General features: G+C 37.2%; 1 protein-coding gene across 1 annotated transcript in view; it reads left to right on the top strand.

The window, feature by feature from the left end:
• The window catches only part of CDH6 (cadherin 6), a 103,003-nt gene that overhangs the window by 76,244 nt on the left and 4,595 nt on the right, over nt 1-22,164 (top strand). Inside the window, exons 3-11 of the mRNA XM_074873865.1 lie at nt 1,426-1,720; nt 3,215-3,334; nt 5,365-5,532; nt 7,048-7,235; nt 8,699-8,952; nt 14,765-14,901; nt 19,772-19,893; nt 20,687-20,804; nt 20,892-21,143. Of these exons, the coding sequence (XP_074729966.1) occupies nt 1,426-1,720; nt 3,215-3,334; nt 5,365-5,532; nt 7,048-7,235; nt 8,699-8,952; nt 14,765-14,901; nt 19,772-19,893; nt 20,687-20,804; nt 20,892-21,143 (1,654 nt within the window). The remainder of the gene's footprint in view (nt 1-1,425; nt 1,721-3,214; nt 3,335-5,364; nt 5,533-7,047; nt 7,236-8,698; nt 8,953-14,764; nt 14,902-19,771; nt 19,894-20,686; nt 20,805-20,891; nt 21,144-22,164) is intronic.

The raw sequence follows: 22,164 nt of genomic DNA, 5'->3' as shown, positions 1-22,164 counted from the left end.
AAAGAGTTTTTTCCTTAAAGGCAGACTTATTGTATGAAACATGGTTTCTGTAGGGACCATAGACATAAGTGCACATTGTGGAGCACTGTGACACTACGTTGGTTGTCAGTAGGCTGCCAGTATAGTACTGATCTAGACAGAAAGTTGGAGGAACCTCAAAACTTTGACCATATTGTCATGCTGGAGGTTGCCCTTCCAGCATGGTAGGGCATAGCCAGGCATTGGTAAAGTCCATGAAAAGATTTTCTATATTATTTCAATCTGCAAATCTTTCTCTTCTACAAAGCATACCACCTAGCAATGCCAAGTACTTATACAGTACACATAGTCAACTAGGTATTTTTTTTCTAACTTGTATGCAGAAAAAGAGAAGTAAAGAACTGGTTGAGAAAGTCCAGCTCTCCTGACTCATAAACATGTCTTTTCTATGAAATGTACAATTTCTAGGAATCTGCTACCTAATATATTTTTTTCCTTCACCTATGCCCTGACTTTAGAAGACATTTTAATGTTTCATCTTAAAAATTTTTATTTTCTCTGATGTAACAATAAAATAAATTGTAGTTGATTAGCTTTGATTTTAAGGCTGTGGGGAATAAATAAGCCTTTATCAAAGGAACAGCCATGAGAGTAATGATTTGATTGGTCATACCTTGTGTGTATGTGCTAAGCAGCATTTTGAAAGACATGGAAATCTCCTAGGAAAAAATAATGAAGGCTTGGACAGCCTATGCTTTGTATGCTGATTACCATCATTCTTGTATTTCCCCTGCCCCCACCATGTTTCAGCTTGGACCATGTCCCTTTGGATAAGGCAACTGATCTCTTCATTGCCAGTGCTGTAATGGTCTAGTATTCATGCCTGCCTCTGCTCTGTTTGACACATCTGTGAATGCGTGTATTTATCTGCTATTCATGTATTTAGTATGTTATTATGTTGTGCACTGTGTGGTATATTTCATAATGTCCATGGAGCATAAGAGCAGAGCAGCCAGAATTTAAACTCAATAAGTGGCTGGCCTGGCTACTTTTTAATTCTTTGCTTACTGCAATTCCTGAATCTAATGTTTTCCACTGTAGGATCTCATTGTCCTACATATTCCTAGGATTCCACCTAAGCCACTAACATCTAGACCTGATTGATGTATGCTTATCTTGGGAAAGTGATCTGCGGCTTTAGTTCATGGTTTTACTCAGGCAGTTTCTTACAATATTGCAGACCATTTCAATTCCAACATCAAGACACAACTCTGTCAATTCACTGCTTCTACTGTGGTCTCATCTCATTTCCCAAAAGCAGTGTACAGCCTTTTGGCTGGGCATTAATAATAGTAAAGCCTGTATCATGTTATCAGTTAAAATATCTAGAATTGTGTCCAAATTATCTATTTTCCTTTCTTTTTTTTACTCCCATTTCACCACTAGCTGCATTCAGACCAGGATAAAGGAGATGGATCACTTAAGTACATCCTTTCTGGAGATGGAGCAGGAGACCTCTTCATTATCAATGAAAATACTGGTGACATCCAGGCCACAAAGAGACTAGACAGAGAAGAAAAGCCTGTGTACATACTCCGTGCCCAGGCTATAAACAGAAGGACTGGAAGACCAGTGGAACCAGAATCTGAGTTCATCATTAAGATCCATGATATCAATGACAATGAACCAATGTTTACAAAGGACGTTTACAATGCCAGCATTCCCGAAATGTCAGATGTTGGTAGGTGCTAACTAATAATTGATTTCAGTGTCTGGTCTGGGTTCTTCCTGTGGAGTTAAGAAGGGCCCAAAGTTTATGGGCACTGAATACAGACATCTGCTCTTTGAGTCTGGAGTAAAAGCACCTCAGCCATTCAACAAAAAAAAAATCTAACTCCAGGAAAATAGTCACAACTGTTTGCTGGAATCAGAGGTGTCAGATGAGTGAAACCCACTCCCCTCAGTTGTACCACAAAAAATGAAAGTTAATACAATCTAGTTTAGCTCACAGTGAAAGTGAGCTGAGCTAAACTATGCTACACGACACCTGTAAAGAGTTTAATATGCTTTGTTAACATGATTTAGTAGCAGCGTAATAATACGGCAATCTATGGTCACCTAAGTGTGTCCATACCACCCCTAGATCTGTTCAGCAACCCTTCTTTAGTTCAGGAAGATTTTTTTTTTTAAAAAAAAAAAAAAAAAGGAAAAGGGCAGGTGCAGAAGTGGTAGTACACACTTCAGGAGCAAAAACTGTCACCTGAGTCAACTCATCACTGACTCTGAGATATGCCATTGACTTCCTATGACCTTTGCTGCTTTATCATGCAAAAGAGCTCTAAAGTCCAGTGAAATCTTTCTGTTGCTTTAAAATATCAAGCTGTAAGAATCAATCAATAAAAGAAAACAAAATAACTTCCTTGAAATATGATTTTAATATTGGATCTTCTCCAGAGAAGTTGACAGGTTTTGATTCTTTATCTCTGATTCTTAGAGAGGTCATTTTGATTTCTTTGTCAGAGAGCAATGGATGGTTGAACTGCAAGAAGCACATTTCTAATCTGAAATGATATCCAGGGAGAGAAGCATTAATTAATCATAATTAAGAACAAGATTAAAATAAAGCTCAAGCAATATGAAAATAAAGACTTTGGGGCATACTCTCTCTTCTCATTCAAGGGACTTGTCATATGTTTGAAACCTCATCTGGTGAAGGGAGAACCTAATATTCACATTTTAATATGTGAAGTGACTACTTTATTCGCAAATCCGTTTTAAATGACAAAACCTAAGCTCATTTTTTATTTTTGTTAACACTTTGCCTAGGATTCAACACCATTTCTTTCTCTAGAAGACACATGAAACAACAGATTTGCATTCCTATGCCAAACAGATTACAAGCATGAGTAAATTTACAAAAGTATATTCTTGACCTAGGTTCAAATTCTAATGCCTTCAGTATCTGGGGAAGGGTGAGTTTCTGGTTTCTTCATAAGAAATATGATGAAGGATCTAAATATCCAATCAATAGCTATGTATTTTAATGAACTGAGAATAAGCCAACTCTAATTTTGGTTTTGTCCTTTATGAACAGAGACACTTCTATGACATAAGAACATCTCTATCTTTTTGCCACAAGTTTGACCTGAACATTAAGTATGCCTTTTCTACATCATAAACTGTCTTGCCATGAAAAAAATGGTGGATTTTTATTTTCTTTAATTCATCATTACAGGTACCTTTGTTGTGCAAGTCACTGCAACTGATGCCGATGATCCTACATATGGGAACAGTGCTAAAGTTGTCTACAGCATTCTCCAGGGACAACCATATTTCTCTGTCGAATCTGAGACAGGTCAGGGGACCTTATCTGTCATTCTGTGACAATGTCTGTAATTCAAAATGACATGCTAAGCCAAGCTAGGACATACTAGACAAAAACTTCAAAGAGGTTGCATCTTACTCGGTGTGAAATCTGACAAACTTAATAGAGCGATACATCTGTAAACATGACACCTATATTATTTTAATCTTAACAGCAAAGTCTAATAAATACAATTAGTACTGGATGTGAACCAATTTTCAATCATTTTTAACAAGCAGTGGGTACAGAGACTGCCATGGATGTTTAAATTAAACCAAATAGGTTGGCTTTTAGACAAAAATGAGAAACAGGTGGGTGTGGAAAAAATCCTCATAGATCTTCATAATGGCTAAATTAAGACTGAGGGTTTGTTCAGGTGGTTTTTTTTTTTCTCCTGCTTCTTCAAAACTTGTTTAAAGTAATTATAATTTCTGTACATCTGCAACATATCACTTTAATGTTAATTTTATGAAAGAAATCTTAATTAAGAATAATGATAGAAGAAGTAAAATTGGCTGTTGCATTGCACTAGAAGATCGCAAATAGAATCCCAAACTTCGGAGTTCTGTTTTTGGAAGATGTTTAAATTATACACAGTGACTGGAATTTTTTATGGTCTGAATAACAGACAGCTTTGGAACCTGTACATGTAAAACATAGAATTTTGGCTGACTGAATCTGCTGTATCATTGACTATCCAACTACAAAGATAGTCTCTTCCCAAGATTTATAACAAAATTCTCCAACAACAAAGAATCTCAAGAAATGCCTTATATGGGAACATCCACTGTGATAGTTTGCTGGAAGATAGAGAAATTGGATCCTCAGCATTCTTACAGGAAATAAATGGATTATCCCAGACAATTAGTCAGGTTTTAGCATTGTTCCTTAAATAAATCTTAGAGACTCGGGCAGGGAAAGGAGGGAGAGATTAGATGTGTCAAAGAAAAACATGAGGTGAAAACATGTACGTAATTCTGAAAAGAGGGAGAGCCAAGATCAAAGGGAATTTCCCTTCAAGTATAAGGTATTAGATAATACAAGCAAGGATTTTTGCACTGATGCATTCATTCTCACTTGGACAGTACACTATGTGCTCTTCTATCTAGACTTATAATAAGGATAATGTAGCTGGGAGTTCACCAGTAATAATCTTTTAGCAAAAGCGTGGTACGGGGCACAGAGGGGAAGCAAGGTAAACCACAGGCTTGATCTTCCTGCCATGGAAATCAATTGCAAAACTCCTAGACTGAAATAAGCCTCTGTTGAAGCTGCTGTGAATTTTGCTGTGGACTTCAGTACTTGAATTTCACCCCTTTTGCCTACAAAGGAGTCAGTTCTTAGCCTTTAAAGACCCAATGAGAATGCAAACATTTTGCTTCACGGTAAATCTGAATGATTGAATTTCAATAGGAGTTGGCCTCATAACTGATATTTGTGCCTTTGAAGAAGGAAGTAACTGGCAAAATAATTTCAATCAATGTATAAATAGAAATATATATACTTAGGCATGCTTGAATGCTCATAATTTTCTTAATTAATTTCTCTTTTCCCATTTAATGTTGTTGTACTGCCTTTTTAATGATGTCTTGCTGAAGTTAGTTTTGTCTTTTTTTACCATGTCTCTCAAAATAAAAATATTGACAGAACAGGAGAGAAAAGATGGAGCACATTGTAATGGACAAAGAGCCTTTTTTCCAGTTCAGTGAGAGACTTTAGCATGGAACTGAAAGTGGGTAAATAGTTATGTAAAATAACACTGCTCACAAATAAGTAGAGCATCTTTCTGGGGATGCCACTAGTATTGTGTCTGTCACATAGGCAGCAGCCTGAGATATGATATGACAAGTCTGTAATTTAATGTGTCATTTAATAACAGTAAATATTTGTACTGGGCAAAGTTTATTTACTACACAAAGATTGTTTTGTTCTTTTGGCTGTGGGGTTTTTTTTAATAAGAATTTCCATCAAAGTCAGTACCTTACATGTAAATTCCCCCTCCTTAATTTTCATGTTTTCAGGCATTATTAAAACTGCTTTGCTAAACATGGACCGTGAAAACAGGGAGCAATACCAAGTGGTCATCCAGGCTAAGGACATGGGAGGCCAGATGGGCGGATTATCAGGAACCACCACCGTGAACATCACGCTGACTGACGTAAATGACAATCCACCTCGCTTCCCCCAGAGTATGGAAAATTTACGTACTATGTCTTTACATTAAAATGGACAAAAATTGGTTTGTTTTTTTTCACCTCAGATATTGTTTCTGCTGTTGTGAACTTACTGAGTATCAGACTTTAAGAAACAAAAAGAGACCACACAAGCAAGAAATAGGATCATGCTAAGGTTAATTGCAATAAATGGAAACATATCTCTAATATTTTTATTCCAGTTGCAGTAGATAGTCTGAAAGGTAAATTAACGTATAGAAATATTATTTTTCCTACCCATTAAATAGCTTTGACTGATATAATCTATATCTCTTGACCAATATTATTTGTATTAGACCTTGTGGTTGACTGCATTTTAAGATATCTGTTCTAATATAACATATTTAGGTTTTGAAACATATTTATTTTAGTATATAAAATGATCCCAAGAGCAATTCTATAAAAATGAATACTTACACCCAGGAAGCATGTGCCTCAATGGATTTCCCTATATTCTTTGCATACAGAAACATAAGCACATACATAAATGTATCAGATATTTCTGCCTATTTTTCTTCCCCTGTCTCAGATCATTTGGTAGATATCTGTGTGATATTTAAGAGAAAGAGTTGAGCCAGATCTCTTGGAAAGTAATTTCTATTAATGACCGTTCATGGCCATAAATGATTCAAAGTGACTCAGCTTTCATCCACTTCTCTTTCCCTCTCTTTCCTTACTTCTCTCTTTCTTTTCTTCCTTCTTTCTCTCTCTCTTCTTTTTTGCTTTGTCTAACCACTGTTCTGTGATGTGTGTGTATCACAATGTCAGTGTGTGTCAAAGTCAAGAGCAGCTGTTAGAGAAAATAATTGCAGATACTATCAGACAAATCAGCAAGCTTTGGCAGTTAAGTCACTAGGAAAGTTATTGGAAGCAACTTGTCATTTAAGTTCAAAGTCTGTTCTTAGCTGTGGGCAAAGCGTTTCCATTTAAATTAGAGCATCTTAAGAAAAAATATAGCACTCTGCCTCCAATGAGTTAATTATCTCTGGACATAAGTGTCTTCAATATAAAAGCCAAAGATACAGCTTCATAATGCCAACATTCCCCAAGTAGAGTTTTTTTCTGAGGAGAATTCAATGTAGCACATTATTAATAGGCATTTGGGCTGGATTTGGGTTTAGTGTTACTAAGCTGCATTGACCTCTGGTGGTTCTTAACATTTGTCTTTTGGCCTCAAGGCATTTTTCATATACAATTTTGATATGGCCAGCAGAGACCCTGATAATGTCTAGAAAGGGACATATGTTGCTAAAGATACACATATGTAGGAAAACAAAATGTCCATCCTTCATACTAGAAAATAGAAGAATAAATTACTTTTACCCACATGAAAGTAAGGTAGAAGCTGAAGGCTGTTGCCCCAGGAAGGCCTGAAGACACAGTGACGCTCTAATTCTATCTGTGCATGGCCAGCACGGACAGTGGGTTTAGAGATGGTGTCCAAAGTACCATGAGACTGACTGACAAAATTTCCGTCTCTGTCTGCTCTAGGCACATACCAGTTCAGAGCTCCTGAGTCTACACCACCTGACTCACCAGTTGGCAGGATAAAAGCTAATGATGCCGATGTGGATGAAAATGCAGAGATTGAATACAGCATTACTGAGGGGGATGGATATGACATGTTTGGAATTACCACAGACAAGGACACACAGGAAGGAATTATAACTGTCAAAAAGGTACACATCTTAACACTCTTAATCCCAGTCTCTGAAATGCTGGTCAAAACTTTATCTAGCACATATTTGTTTCCCATTTTTAGTGTAACATGTGTTGTTTATTAATTTGAATGCTATGTATTAGGAATCTCTACATTACCTATGTAAAGTTTCTTTTATACAAGCAATTGGGGTCCTTCCTCTTATACCCTCCTTTACTAAACCAATGCACATACTTTGAAGAACCTGAGAGAGTAAATAACCTAGGGAGTGGAATAGGACTGAGAAAAAATTCTGCAGTCTGAATATATCCACAGGAAAACTCAAGGAGGCACCACCATCCAACTGTGATTTTCTCCCTATGATCCTTACAAGATTTGCTCACTTACTAGAAGGTGCTGTGTTAAGACCACAGAAATAATCAGTATCACATTGCCTATTTTTGCACTATCAGGTGGTGTTGAATTGTATAGCTATAATGTATTAAAGTACATAGACAAATTTATTTTAACTCACATTTTGTAAAAATGTAATTAGTAAATGCATTAGCATGCTTTTGTTTTAGAAAAAAAAATCACAGACACTTGCTGGATCACAATGGACATCATCTACTAGGTTGCACATTGGCTGTCAGAAAAGGTTTGAGAAATATTGTTTACAGTGGGTTACCAGGCAAGCTTGATAAGGTTACAGATATCATCCTCCATCAGTTCAAGTTCAGTCATCACTAGATAGACATTGTGTAGATTTTCCGAACATGCACTTGTTTGTTGATATCAGTGCGACACCTGTCATTACTTGTTTTTTAGGAGATGCCTTCCAGGGGCTGATTATGATATCAGTCTAACTCTGTTTGCATTTATGTCTGCAGCTGACAGAAGTTGTGAATCTTCTAAAACATAATGGAAAAATGGGGTGACTACTCTCTCCCCATATTTCTCTAAGTACTCTAACAAAGAGACACTAAATTCTGCTTCTTCATACTTTTAACAGAGCGTGATATAGTCATAGCCTATCATAAAATCATGTTTTCCTTGATGGGTGGTCCTGGATGTCCTAGATGTCACAGTGTTTCCTTTCAGTGATGGAATGACAATATTTAAACAAGCAGCTCCTTGAAAATCTTCCCCCACTTTAGTGTGTGGTGCTTAGGGGGAAGCAATAGACAAGAAAACATCAAAATGTTAAGAATGACAGAATAAGAGGCATGAAGAGTTAAGACTATTTGAGAAGGAAAGATTAATTGATGTTTAGAAGTTCCAGGCATAGAATCCCCTGAAAAAGTGTTTCTTTTCTATACCATATCATCAGTGGCATAGAGCCCTGTCTTTCTACTTTCTGCAGGCATTTTACTTCCAGTTCAGCCTCCTGTTATCTAGCACAGGCATCTCCATGCCATCTCCCCATTTGTTTGGCTCGTATGGCTGCAAGCTACAGCTATCCCCACAGATCTTTGACACGTTTTTTTTTTTTTCTCTTCCCAGGCATTAGATTTTGAAAATAAAAGCCTGTATATTCTGAAAGTAGAAGCTACCAATACTCATGTGGACCCTCGATTCCTCTACCTGGGGCCATTCAAGGACTCAGCTACAGTCAGAATTCAGGTGGAGGATGTAGATGAGCCCCCTGTGTTCAGCAGACCAGCATACATAATGGAAGTAAAAGAAGATGTTCCAATAAACAGTGTAATAGGAACAGTAACTGCTCAGGATCCGGATGCTGCCAAGAACCCTGTCAAGTAAGCACAGACTATTTCAGCTTGTGTGTAAATTTTTACAGCTTTAATTTTGGTTTTTTTCATGTTGGCACACACAAAAAAATCACTTGTAACAATGAAATTTTTCAGGTATGCTTAAATATGGAGTATTGTAGGTGGTAAATGATCTCGCACACTTGAGCATATCTAGGTATGTGCGACTGTGTTTGCATGGCCCTTGCATCTTGAATTACATCCTATCCTCTTCAGTAGCTGATGTTTGTGGTTATTTCTACCATGGAAGAATTTACTGCAAAAAGAGCACTAAGAAGAAACTAGTGTTCTCCTTCCACCTTTAACATTTTCCAGTGCAGTGTGGTACATCCTCTTGCCTATATGACAGGGGGGTGATTCAGCAGCCCTTTCTCCTCCCATCCATCCAGACCTGCTTAACAGAGGTCACATACGCAAGTAGAAATGCGTTAAAAGCAGCTCATGTGCACACACAGAATCTGATCTCACTTGTATCAGTGTAAGATTAGTAAGATAAGAATCAGTCTTGTGAATTTCATAAATTATGTTTGCCATGAATCAATAAACCAGTCTTAGAGGAAGTGGAGGAAATGTTAAGGTTGGAGTAGCTAAACCTAAGCCTTCATTTTTTTGTAAATTAGCAGGAACATTGTTTCAGTACATTTGCAAACATACTGGAGTACTTAAGTCATACTGGATAGAGTATAGAAGAACTTTTAAATAATTGTGTGCTTTAATTAAAGTTCATTGCTACTGACAAGGCAGTAAGAGGAGGAAATGAAAAATGCAGAGACATTAAACCCAGGTCACTTTTCAGTATGTCTGTGTTGGGCACCTTGGAAATGCAATAGTAGTCTTAAGATCAAAATAGAACAATGCAGGTTTAATAAAAAATCCAATCCATCAATACTTTGTACTTCTGCAAACAGTTATCTTTCAGCAAGATATCTTACAATGTTTATGAGGCATGAGTAAGTTTTAAGCTCTCAGCTTGTCTTGTGAGAGGGGTAAATATTATCAACTTAATTTCCTAGATGAAGAAATTAAATCTAAAATGTTTCTGACAGAAATCCTCTCTGTCTTCAGTTTACATGTAATGGCCTGCACATGAATTCTTGTTCAAGACTAAGCCGTCCAATTTTAATTAAGGTTTTCTTTCATTTATATCACGACATGCAACAATTCTATGGAGTTCTGGACTAGCAGAGCATAGTAACTTCAAGAGCAACATAATGTTTTGCTGACTTTGGTGAAGCCCAGGAGCAGAATGAACACCATCTATGACATGTCTTAATGGGCATGCTAGTATGAAGATGAAAAAATGGGTGGGGTGACACCCAGGCCTCTTGCAGTCTTCATATGAGCCTGTTTTTTTAATCTTATGGCACTGTAGAGTAAGGGGAGTGCTTCCCTGCTTCCCTGTGGTGATAACTACAACCATTTGCATTTCGCACCATCACCAGCTCCTAATTATAAGTGATTTACAGTGGATAGGGATTATGCTGTTCATTGTTGAGTACTACCTACTGGCTCTTTTCATTAATTAAATGCGTGTGCTAGACTTACCTATCTTTCAAAGGGCAGTTGTTTAATGCAGTATAGGTACTTTGCATATTAAAGTATCAGATAATTATTGAGCAATATTTAGCAGAGGTGTCAAAATTGATGCAGTGCAGCAGAAAACTTGTCTCCTTTATGCTCTAATAGCATGCAACAATCAAGGTGAAAGGAGAAGAAAAAGAAAAATGAGGAAGAAGTTAGAGTAATAGAAGGAAACATAGCAAGAAGAAACATGAAAATTGGTAAGAGGGGAATGAAATCAGCAGAGAGCAGTAGCCCCAGAGATGTTAGCTTGCAATAAATGTAATTTTATGGTGTTAATATCTTGGGTATCTCCTAGAATTTAGGGGCACAGGTTGAGTCTGCATCTTTTTGACAGGGTGATTTTTTTTTTCCATCAGGCAATAGAGATGCTAAATCTGATTTTCACTCCGAGCTTCAGGGAAGATGCAATTAGACTGTATATATATGACTTGTCACTGGCTTGTCAATTTTTCTTGACGGTTAAAAATAAAATCTTTAGACACTTGATATTACAATGAGAACCTTCCATTTTCTCCTTTACTCGAGTGAAGATTTCTCTTTTTAAACAAACTGAGCCCTAACTCTGTTAGATGAAAGCCCCTTTGATCTTCCATTAAAGGAAACCTTCACAATATCATTATGAAAATGCTTTATGAAAAATTCACACACACATCCCTTCCTGACCCACAAATCTTCCTGACTTGCGGTTACATTAGACAGCAAGCTGCTGAACATCAGAAGACAATGAAGCAATACCAAAATATGAAGTGGATATCTGCCCTGGTTGTAAGACTTCATAATCTTTCATGACCTGTGTATGGGTAGAGCTACAGTGCTTCAGTCCAGCCCTTAGATATAAGCTTTTCTGTGACTTTAAGAAAATGCAAAAATACACCAATAGATGTTTGGCTACATTTGAATATGCATCCATGCATAGTGACATTAATACACTAGGAGTAACACTCCACTGTCCAGCTGTGTTATAAAAAAAAGTTTTGCATTCTGCTTGTGTTTGATCTAAACAGAAATATTATGAACTGCTGCATACTGAAAAAAATAATGCTTCAACTGGCACTGCTGTATTGTACATCAGATCTTTTTAAATCGCTAGTTGAGTTTTTTTGCTATAGTAACTCCTCAGAGGCATAATGAAGTTTATCAGTCACTGGAACTGTCTCCCTGCTGTGATTTGATTTACTAAGGTATCCCAGATGAAAATGATCTGCAAACAAATGTAAGGCTTAATTTTGTTTGTGTATTTTACTGGCAACATATTCGCATGTATTAGATTCTGTCTTTCACACTCCCCTTCTTCCTGTTACATACAAGGAGAGACTGGAATCTACATAGATATCTTTTAACTTTCTAGCTTGTCAATTCCTCAAGGTTTGAAAGGGATGAAGTCCTGAAATCTGACAAATACACTCCAGTAATTTCATTAAATAAATGTAAAAATGAGTTTGATGTTGTCTGCTTAATTCTTACTAGGTTATGATCCATAAGTCAGAATCACCACCAATTCAACATAATTAACAGTCCTTGATCAAAAGAGACTGGATTATACAAACTGAGAAACAGAAATGACAGTGTATCTTATTAAAATCATCCTTCTAGACCAGGGTTAATGGTATAATTAGAATATACTTTAACGGCATTGACCTTGTATGTATTTTCTTTTGGAGATGAAGAAATAAAATTAACATTTCATTAAGAAGTTGTTCTCTGGTTGGAGGTTTTTCTTTGAGTTTAACTTTCCACTGTACAAATGACTGAATATACACAGTTTTACAAGGACTTCTATTTTAAAATTCTTCATATCTTGTAGAAGAAGTCCTCAATGTTACAGCTCTGGTAACCTTAGAAAAATTCAGAACAATTTTTTTTTTTTTAATTTCTTCCAGATGCTGTACCACAGATTGAATTTGGGAAATCTTACAAAGTAAAGATAGTGATTACAATATGCCAAAGCATTAAAACGTGCTAAGGCAGTAAGATATTTTAAGTCCATTCATAATATGAAACGCAAGTGAAAGCATAATTAAAGAAAAAAACCCCAGTGAACGGACAACTCATGCCTAAAGCTAGTTGCTTGCTTAAATATCTTGCTGAATAAAAGTCTGAAACATATTGTTACAGTTGGCTGGAACAGCTAATCTATGGAAAATCCTGATATTTCATTTTAAATAGGAATGCCAAATCTAGATTTACTGCAAAATGGAAATACCAAAGTATTTCAGCTGAAAGATATGGAAATGAGCTAGAGAATATCTGAAAAATAATTGAATTCACAAAATACCAACATAGTATCATATAAAAGCCTGAATGAATGAAAGTCAAAATGAAATGTTTACCATATCAAATACTTACTTTGTCAAAATATAAGAGAGTTGGACCAGTTTGTATAAACTTGTTTCCATCAAACATTTCAGCTAAGTCAAGAAATTCACATGTACTATTTAGATTTGGACAAAACAACACAGCTTGCTGGAACTGTCCCATCAGTCAGTGCTGCCTATTACATACCTTCTCACATACTCTTTTCAAGCTGATGGTAACATTACAGTGCTGCATAAAGGAACTAGGTTAGTGACACTACAGCTGACTTCATGCAACTGAAATTGCGGTACTGTTAGTCAAGTGACAGCAATGAATAAAAACTAGATCAGGTCCTGAAAACTAGCAAGGTATGCCTATGCAAATCCTACCAAAAAAATTTAGTTTTTTGTGCAAGTACCTTTGAATCTCATTTGGTTGTTTCCAAAAGAATTTAATGTGGAAAAAGAAAAGCAATTTAGTGCAAATAATTAATACTTGCTATAGTTTTGTTTAGGAAGGTAAGCTACACTAAAATTCTTATTTTAGAATAAGACCATACTAATTTGCTGTGGATATTATATCCTTTTTTTTTTTTTTTACTTGCAAAGAAGAAAAAAAATGCAGTTATGAGATAATTAGCAAGTTAATTTATTTTAAACCTTTGTCACAATCATGTATTTCAACTGGACTCTTCTATTCCCTCCTTCTTCCATACAAGATCTTTCTCAGCAGTTAAGAGAGACCGCACGGGTGCTGGGAAGTCTGTGCAGAATAATGGACATATCACGCAGCTGTTCCTAGGACAGAGCAGGGAACAGAAATTTTTCTTCAGCCTCTGCATTACCCTCAATTCTGTAGAGGCAGTAAACTCTGCCAGTCATTCTCCTGGCCCAGTTTTCATCTGACTGCATACCAGCTCAGCCGTATCTTTATCTTTGTCTGGACACAAGGGACAGCAGTAGCTGCCTTGTCTCCATCGATGTGGCCTGCAAGGAGACCAAGGAGCACACACTGGGTTTCGTAAGGCTCTGTCCTGGATTGTACATCAGCACACATTTGGGCTTGAAAGAAGAGCAGAATAATGCAATTGCATTCTTGCTTTAGCAACATCAGAGACATATTTCCTTTAAAACCTCCACAATTTATGCAAGAATTTTCTCTTCATGAGAGGTGAAACCAAGTCACAGCATTTGGATCAGGGTGGTAGCACCCTCTCCTGTGAACTGGAGAGTTCTGTTTTTGAAATTGGATTCAGTTCAGCAGAAAAAGCAAAAGATCAGATTGAAAATTTGAATCTGTATTTAGACTATGAGCTCCTCCAGAGCTTGTTAGCATTCTTTTTCACATCTAGATACCATCAAGCAGGGCTGAGCATGTTAGTTTTAATGAATTACTACAAACCCTTATGTGATACGTACCATGGAATAATGAATCTCTGTTCCGTGCTGACTTTATTTTGGGGGGCAGTCTTTTTAAATGCTGGGAAGTGAAAGGCAGAAATGCACCCCAGCTGTCAAATTTTATATCAGGAATTATTTGGAACAGTTGAGATATCAAATCATAAAAAGAGGGTTTTATAATGGCAAAGCCAACTCAGCCTTAAAATAAACTTCATATCTTCCAGGGCACAGACTTCACATTTCTCACTAAAAACAAAGCTTTGATGATTCTCAGAGGTATGTAAATTCTGCAGTAATTCATTTATTCAGTGACAATGCTCCACCTTCTAAATCAAACCTCCAATGTGTCATTATCCAATAGCTCAGTACTAGCTCTTTGCGTGTATAGACTCTGAAGCCTGTGCTGAAAACAAAAGGCAACCCCATTTACTAGCTGTTTGATGTTTAGTCTTAGAAAATGGTTTAAGAACATAGAAATTAAATGGAAAGCATTCTCCTAACCCTTGTCTCTGTATTTGCAGGTACTCTGTAGATCGACACACTGATATGGACAGAGTATTCAACATCAATTCAGGAAATGGTTCAATATTTACTTCAAAACCCCTTGACCGGGAAACACTGCTATGGCACAACATTACAGTAATAGCAGCAGAGATCAGTAAGTCAAATCTAAATACCACTGCTGTCCCTGATGTAATGAATTTAGCCTTCTAGCTGAGCATGTGAAAAGCACAGCTGGACAGATGTCAGGTTATGTGGATAGTCCACTCAATACTAATGAAGAAGCAGAAACTCTGCAAGAGGTGGTCTGCAGTTTTGTGTTTACTAGGGACACAGTTCATAAAGCGGTAACTTAGCCAAGCAGGGAGGAAAGGTAACAATTCTTTGTTGGCTAATCAGTGATAGCCATTTTTAATTTTGAACATGATTGTTGAATTCTGAAATTGGCATGCAGCAAGCAAGATAGTTTTAAAGTCAAACTGCATTCCATGACTGAATTCAGTCTGATTCAGACTGAGTATAGCACGGGCTGGATGCTTTCAAGTAAGACTAAGGTGGCTGGGCTGAGCTAGGTGCCCAGATCTTAATCGGTTTTAAGGATTTCCGTTTTTAAGTTATTTCGCATCCTTTGAAATTACAAGCCATAGTTACAAATCAGTCTGTCACTTCGTTTAGGCTTGCTCATCTTGTGATAATACTGGTCATGTTGATTTTAGGAGCTGAAATGCCAGGGATCTAGATAAGGATGTGTATGCTAGGTGGCCTTAATAAACAATCCTCTTTATTTTAATACATTAACTATAAGCATGTGACATGCTCAAATATTAGGGAATGCGATTCTATTTGCTTTTCAAGTCAGAAGGCCTATCGATTGTGAAGCATGGTATCTGGTAGACAGATCTAATATAAACACCAGTTCTATGACCATCACAAAGTCTTTGTCCAACTCAGAGGGTAAATGGCTTTTTTGTTTTTTAAACATATTCTGAGACAATATAACCTCTACTTTCTTATGTTGTGTGTATGTGTATATGGCTCAATCAGCTACTGAACAGTGAGAAGAGTGTAACTAAGGAGTACTTGACTCCAGCTTTGTTTATTATGCAGGTCTTTTAAAAACTGAAAACTGATGCAAAACAATGCTATTGAGGCAAGCAGATGGGATTATGTAAAAGATGGGCTAGAGCCTACAGGAATGATGTTTCTTGATAGTTTTCTGCCTCTCTTGAAAGTTTGCACCTTTTAATGCTAGGTATGTGGTCTCAGTATACCAAACACTGATGTCTGGCTAACTGTTAGGTGTTTCTGTTTCTGTTAAGTCTTTGAAGGAGTGATCTAGTGTCAAAAGCTGTACATTACAGACTGAGCTTCTGGGTAGAGGAGGAGGGGAAAAGTAAACACCTAAAAAGGAAAGCATAGCAAAAACATTTAGGAAGCACACTTACATTGATCCCAGCAGAGTTGAAATTGTATACTGTCTGAAAACCAACCTGGCATCTATATGAAATACTTGTTTAGTTCCTTGGCTCCTTCCCTAAGGACTGACCTTCTACTGGCCCAAACCCTCTCAAAGAAACCTTTTGTGTCTGACACAGGCTTCTGTCTTAATTACCATCCCTCTTCAGTCTGAATCCTTCCAGGTTGCAACAAGCTACTTCCCAGGCTGTGCTTCACTAAGCCTAGGCTAAATTTGGCATAACTGGCGTAGATGCTTTCAAAAGGCAATTTTCTTGGTTGAAATGCAACTACCATTTAAACAAGCCTTGGTCTGATCCAGGCTACATCACTAATTCTAGCCTCCAGAGACTAGACTGGAAAGCACAACTGCTTAATGTTCCTAGCTAAAACCAGTAATTTCTACCAAGGCTAGCTAAAGTCCCATTTCACTAAATTCTGGCTAATCACTGATTGCTCTCAGTGACGTACCATCACATCAAACTTCAGGCATATTACTCCCCAAGTAATGTAAAAGAAATATCCAGTGAAGTTATACACGGGATGTGCATTCAGATGGATGGGTGCCCACTTTGATATAAAAAAGATTAAAAAAAAAAAAAGTCATAATGAGAAACACCTTTCAGTGATGACTGTTCTTGATTTCATTTTACAGTAGAAAAAAAATATGGAAGTTGTTTTGCCTTTAATTGTCTAGAATTGTCAGTAAGTGTAGATAGCTCCATTTTTTAATGTTCTTCTTTTTCACCAGTATGAGCTGTAATTGCTCAGCAGCCCAGAGAATCATGCTGTGAGTGTTGCAAACAAATAGTTGGTGAAACACTGGGTCAGTACATCTGCCATAGTCAGAAGGCAAACTGGCAATAAAATTCAGAACACAGGGCTACCAATTCACAGCTGCAGACTTACAGCTGTTTTACTGAAGAGAATACCTAGAGTATTTTTAAATATACTTTACTTAACACTTAAGGGTAAATCAAACATTGGCAGGACTTTAAGGCTGTATTCAGAAAAAAAAAAACTTTAACATTTTGGTTGCTGGCTCAACAAAAAACATACCACTATAGAGATGAATAGATTTAAGCAGTTTGTTGAGTCTGGGGAGCTTTTTTTTGGAGATGAAGCCCTACAGTAATTAAAGGATAATGCAAAATAATTAACCTACATCGATTAATTTTCAAAAATAATTTGAAAGATGACAAAAAAATACTTAAAGATGTATACCTAGATTTCAGTTTAATTTCCATTAAATCAGAAAAAAGGGCCCATGTCTATAGAGCAAAGAGTTTTTTTGAAGCTTCTTTTTATTAAGTATCATTTTAAATTGTGAGAATCTTAAACACCTAGAAGTAAAATGAAAATATGTAGTTCATGGTTGAAAAAGCAGGAAAGAAAAGAATTGTAATTGTGAGAGGAGAAGAAACATATTTGCCAATATATTTGAATGTATTTTTTAGAAAGGTATGCCTTTATAAAATAGTCCTGCGACTTCAAATGAGTACCTTTGATTTCTGCCTATTATAAAAATTCAACATTTGTATTGATGTATTTTAGCATAGAATTCAGCCTAGTCTATATTATACATAAACTGTTATTTTATACATTGAATGAATTTAGCCCAGTGGTTCATATTAGAAAGTGGTTTGTGCCTACTGGAATGATATTAACTTCAATGGGACTGTGGAGCTTTAAAGCACAATATTTTGTCCAGATGACTGAGCTCTGTAATACAAATATGCAGTGCCAGTTTTGGAGAAGGCATTTTCAAATTTATAAAAGTATGATAAACACAGTAATAGGACTTTTACTAAAGCCTATTTCAACAAGCTACTATAATGAATGCTTGTAGAAGTATACAGAGTCTTAGATCTGCTACATTTTATTGCTCTATTTTCTTTGCTTGAATCATAGGTTAAAATGCATTAATAAACTATATTACCATGGGTAGGAAGTTAATGTAGCAAAACTCAGTGTAAGCCCTCATGAATGGGAGGGGGTAGGTATTTATTTTAAATGAAACTAATTTAAATCACAACTATTCCCTTATAGATTTCACTTTCTCATATTCCCACACCCACATACACCCAGGCACTGAGGTGGGTGTGTCTGGGTGACCTGGGCCTAGATCATTTTTTGTGTGATAAGGAGCACAAAGGACACAGATCAAGTCCTGGCAATGTCTATTGGTTTTCTTTTGATTGATAATGACAAATTGGTTTGAGAGCAGATCATGTACCTTTTAGGAGTCGATGATTGTTAGGATGTGATTTTTTGCCTTGGAATCTTGCCTATTTCACCTTGCCCCTAGGCAAGGCTGCTGCCTGTTGCCTTTCTTCCTTATTTTCTGTATCGTCCTGACTAAAGCCTGTCTCACCCCAACAGGAAAAGGAATGGTCCAACGGGACCAATAGTCCAACAGGAAAACTAATGGTCTACACAATGTGGTACATTTCAAAATGTTTTCATTTTTATCTAGAAAGATGACGATTTTCATCACTATTTTATGCTCAGGAGTAATCAAATTCAATCTCTTGGGATTATGCAGTCCTTATAGGGAAAAAAACATGTTTACATATGGGGATCTGCAGATTCTATATAGTGCTTATGTTCTTCAGCTGATACATTTTAGTGTTAACTCTAGAATATCAGCCAAATCAATTCACAACACATTAGGAAATATCTGTGATCACAGCCACAGTTACTATTTAAATAACATAATGGTAATCATGGTAGTTTAAGGAACTGTGTCATGAAATGTCCCTCTGGTCAGGGACATCAAGGGCAACAAGGAAGGCTGCTCTAGGTATGTTGGTGCTAGAAGGAAGACTAGGGAAAATGGGCCATTTAGATTAGATGTAAGGAAAAAATTCTTTACTATGAGGATGGTGAGGCACTGGAACTGGTTGCCCAGAGAAGCTGTGGCTGCTCCCTCCCTGGAAGTGTTCAAGGTCAGGTTGGACAGGGCTTTGAGCAACCTGGTCTAGTGGAAGGTGTCCCTGCACATGGCAGGGGGGCTGGAACTACATGATCTTTAAGGTCCCTTCCAACCCAAACCATTCTATGATTCTATTCTATGATTTGTAGGGGACAGAATGTTATGTATAACAGGTGTAGAGGAAAAAAACCACTCAATCCCATCTTCATGACTCTTCAGTCTTCCTGTTTCAGAGTTAAGGAAGGGAATATGTTCTAGAAACTTTGTTACCACCAAACTGTATCAGTTAGGCTAATAAATAGATTTCATTTAATTACAGTATTATATTTATATATATATCTATGTCACACACACATTCATAATCATACTTGGAGTGTTCAAAGGAATTTGTAAATCCTGGACTCCTACCGAGTCTTAACTGTATAGTTTACACAGAATCAGAGCAATGATAACACAGCACCATTTTGTGGAATTCACCCCATAATGCATTCCCCAGAAATCGAAAGAATATGAATGGAGTGTTGTGAGTGAGAAGAATTAAGGCAATGAGCCCCTAAGTCTGTCCTTTTCTTCTTCTGCACTGAGTCAGTAGCTGGGCTAAATAAAATCTCTATTCTTTCTGGTCTTATCATTTCAGACAACCCAAAACAAAGCAGCCGTGTCCCAGTGTTCATTAAGGTTTTGGATGTAAATGACAATGCTCCAGAGTTTGCCATGTTTTATGAGACCTTCGTCTGTGAAAATGCAAAGGCAGAACAGGTGTGTTGTCTGCTTGTACTAAGAAAACATTCCAAATTAATTGAGTTTTGCTACTACTCTTGCATCACCTCATCAAGTGGTATACTTTGCATTGCATCAAACTGTCAGTTTTGCAAAATTAAACCCAACAGTGGCTGCACAGTATCTGATTACACTTAGTATTCTTGCAGCTAATGTGACAGTATGTTTTAGACTGTTGTTTTCTGTACTGCACCTTGTTATCCCTGATTCATTTTCATTATGTGATTCTCTGATTTATTCAGGCATCTCCACTGTCTCCTTCAAAAACAGTTTCAGGTCTGTAACTGTTACAGGTCCTGTCTGTAATATAACTATTTCCTGACAGATAACTCTCACTCTACCAGTCCTATTATTAAATGGTTCAAAATAGCAGATAATTTGGAAGATTCAGCCAAAAAATTCCTGTGACATGAGATTTGGGTAGATAAATATAGTCAGCTTGGACTGCCTCACCTCTCATCTCTCACATACAAAGGTTTCCTACCCATCTGGAGTGGCATCAACCCAAGTCTGCTTTTGAATTCAACATGATTTTCCTCCAACTTTCAAATTCATTATGTTACTGGCTGATGGTATGGGATACAATAGTATGGTGATCCTAAACAGCATCAGCAGCACACAGATCTCTTTTCTTAAGCTAGCCATGGCAGCATCAGCTGCCTTAAAGCAGAAGATAAAATGAATACAGTAAGATTGCTTTATAGTCCTAGAGTACATAAATAAATGTAAGATCCACTGCACTTTGAAGATAATTTTGTTCTTATTGTTTCAGCTGATACAAACATTAAGTGCTGTTGATAAAGATGACTCTTACAGTGGACATCAGTTTTCATTCTTCTTAGCTCCTGAGGCAGCCAGCAGCTCAAATTTTACACTACAGGACAACAGAGGTGAATTTCTAGGAAGACTTTTTTTTATTATCTCATCTTTGCTTTCAGTCTTCAGATGAAGATTTAATGCGTGTTTTTTGTTTCCAGACAACACAGCAGGGATTTTTACCCGAAAAAACAGATATAACCGGCATGAAATGAGTACATACTTCTTGCCAGTGGTAATATCAGACAATGACTACCCCATCCAGAGTAGCACTGAAACAGTGACTATTCGAGTATGTGCTTGCGACCATCGAGGAAAGATGCTGTCCTGTAATGCAGAAGCCTTGATTCATCCTACTGGTCTTAGCACTGGGGCTCTTATTGCCATTCTTCTCTGTATCATTATACTACTCGGTAAGTAGCTCAGAGGTATTTTGTTCCTTTCATGGTTATTTTGTATTGCTACAAGTGATTATACCAAGGCTAGGACAAGAGCAAAGCATACTTCCTTGTCTTATCCTGCATCTGTGTTATTGTATTTCCTCTTCTGAGAGCTGCTGCAGATATTGTGCATAGAACACATCCTATCTAATCTTAGTTATATAAAAGTTAGCAATGTCCAAGCAAGAGGAGACAGCTGGGCTCTACCCTTTAGTGAATGGAAAGAGACAGACACCTGTAGACAGACATTCATACTATCCCCTTACTGATATCTGAGGTGGACCAGACTAATCAACCTCTTCAGGTGTCCATCTCTTTCTGTTGACAGTAGAGGGAGGCCAGATAATTTAGTTTTAAACAATTAACTTCTCATGTCTAAATTGAGGAGAAACAAGTATCAGTGCTTCTGTTCTGCTGGAAAAGGATGCTGAAATGGGGGGGGGTGGGGGGTGGGGGGGTGGCTACTAAAGCACTCTCTCAAAAGCTGCAGGGTCCTCTCTTTCAGGCACCTGTGAATATGAAGAGGTTGGATGCTGAGTGTGGAGGGCGTACAGATCTCTGGCTGCACCACTTCTAGGTGGTCAACATTTATTTTTGTATAAAAATAAGGACAGTTTGCAACATCTCTCACATTCCTCTCACTCAGGTTCCACCCTTCTTGTACAGCAAACAGAGATGATTGGTCCCTTGGCCGTTAGCCACAGTCTATTCATCTGGGAAGAACTGTACAACACTACAAAGACAGTTCTCAGGGAGACGTTATTAGTCATCTTTAGTATCTGTCCAGGAAAGAAGGGAGTCAGACCAATTTTATAGCAGTAGAGTCAAGCAGGGGAGAAAATGTTTCCTCAGTGATTCCACTTCTTTCTACCATACTCGTATCTTCCTTGGACATGCTCATCACCACTGCAGAATCATCCTGATTTTTACTACTAACAAAATTTCCCTCGCCAGTGATGAGTCAAAGACCATGTTGTGATTCTCAGACTTTAAC

The sequence above is a fragment of the Strix uralensis genome, chromosome 1, assembly GCF_047716275.1.
Source record: "Strix uralensis isolate ZFMK-TIS-50842 chromosome 1, bStrUra1, whole genome shotgun sequence".
Taxonomy (NCBI): domain Eukaryota; kingdom Metazoa; phylum Chordata; class Aves; order Strigiformes; family Strigidae; genus Strix; species Strix uralensis.
This window is presented reverse-complemented; position numbering and strand designations above follow the sequence as displayed.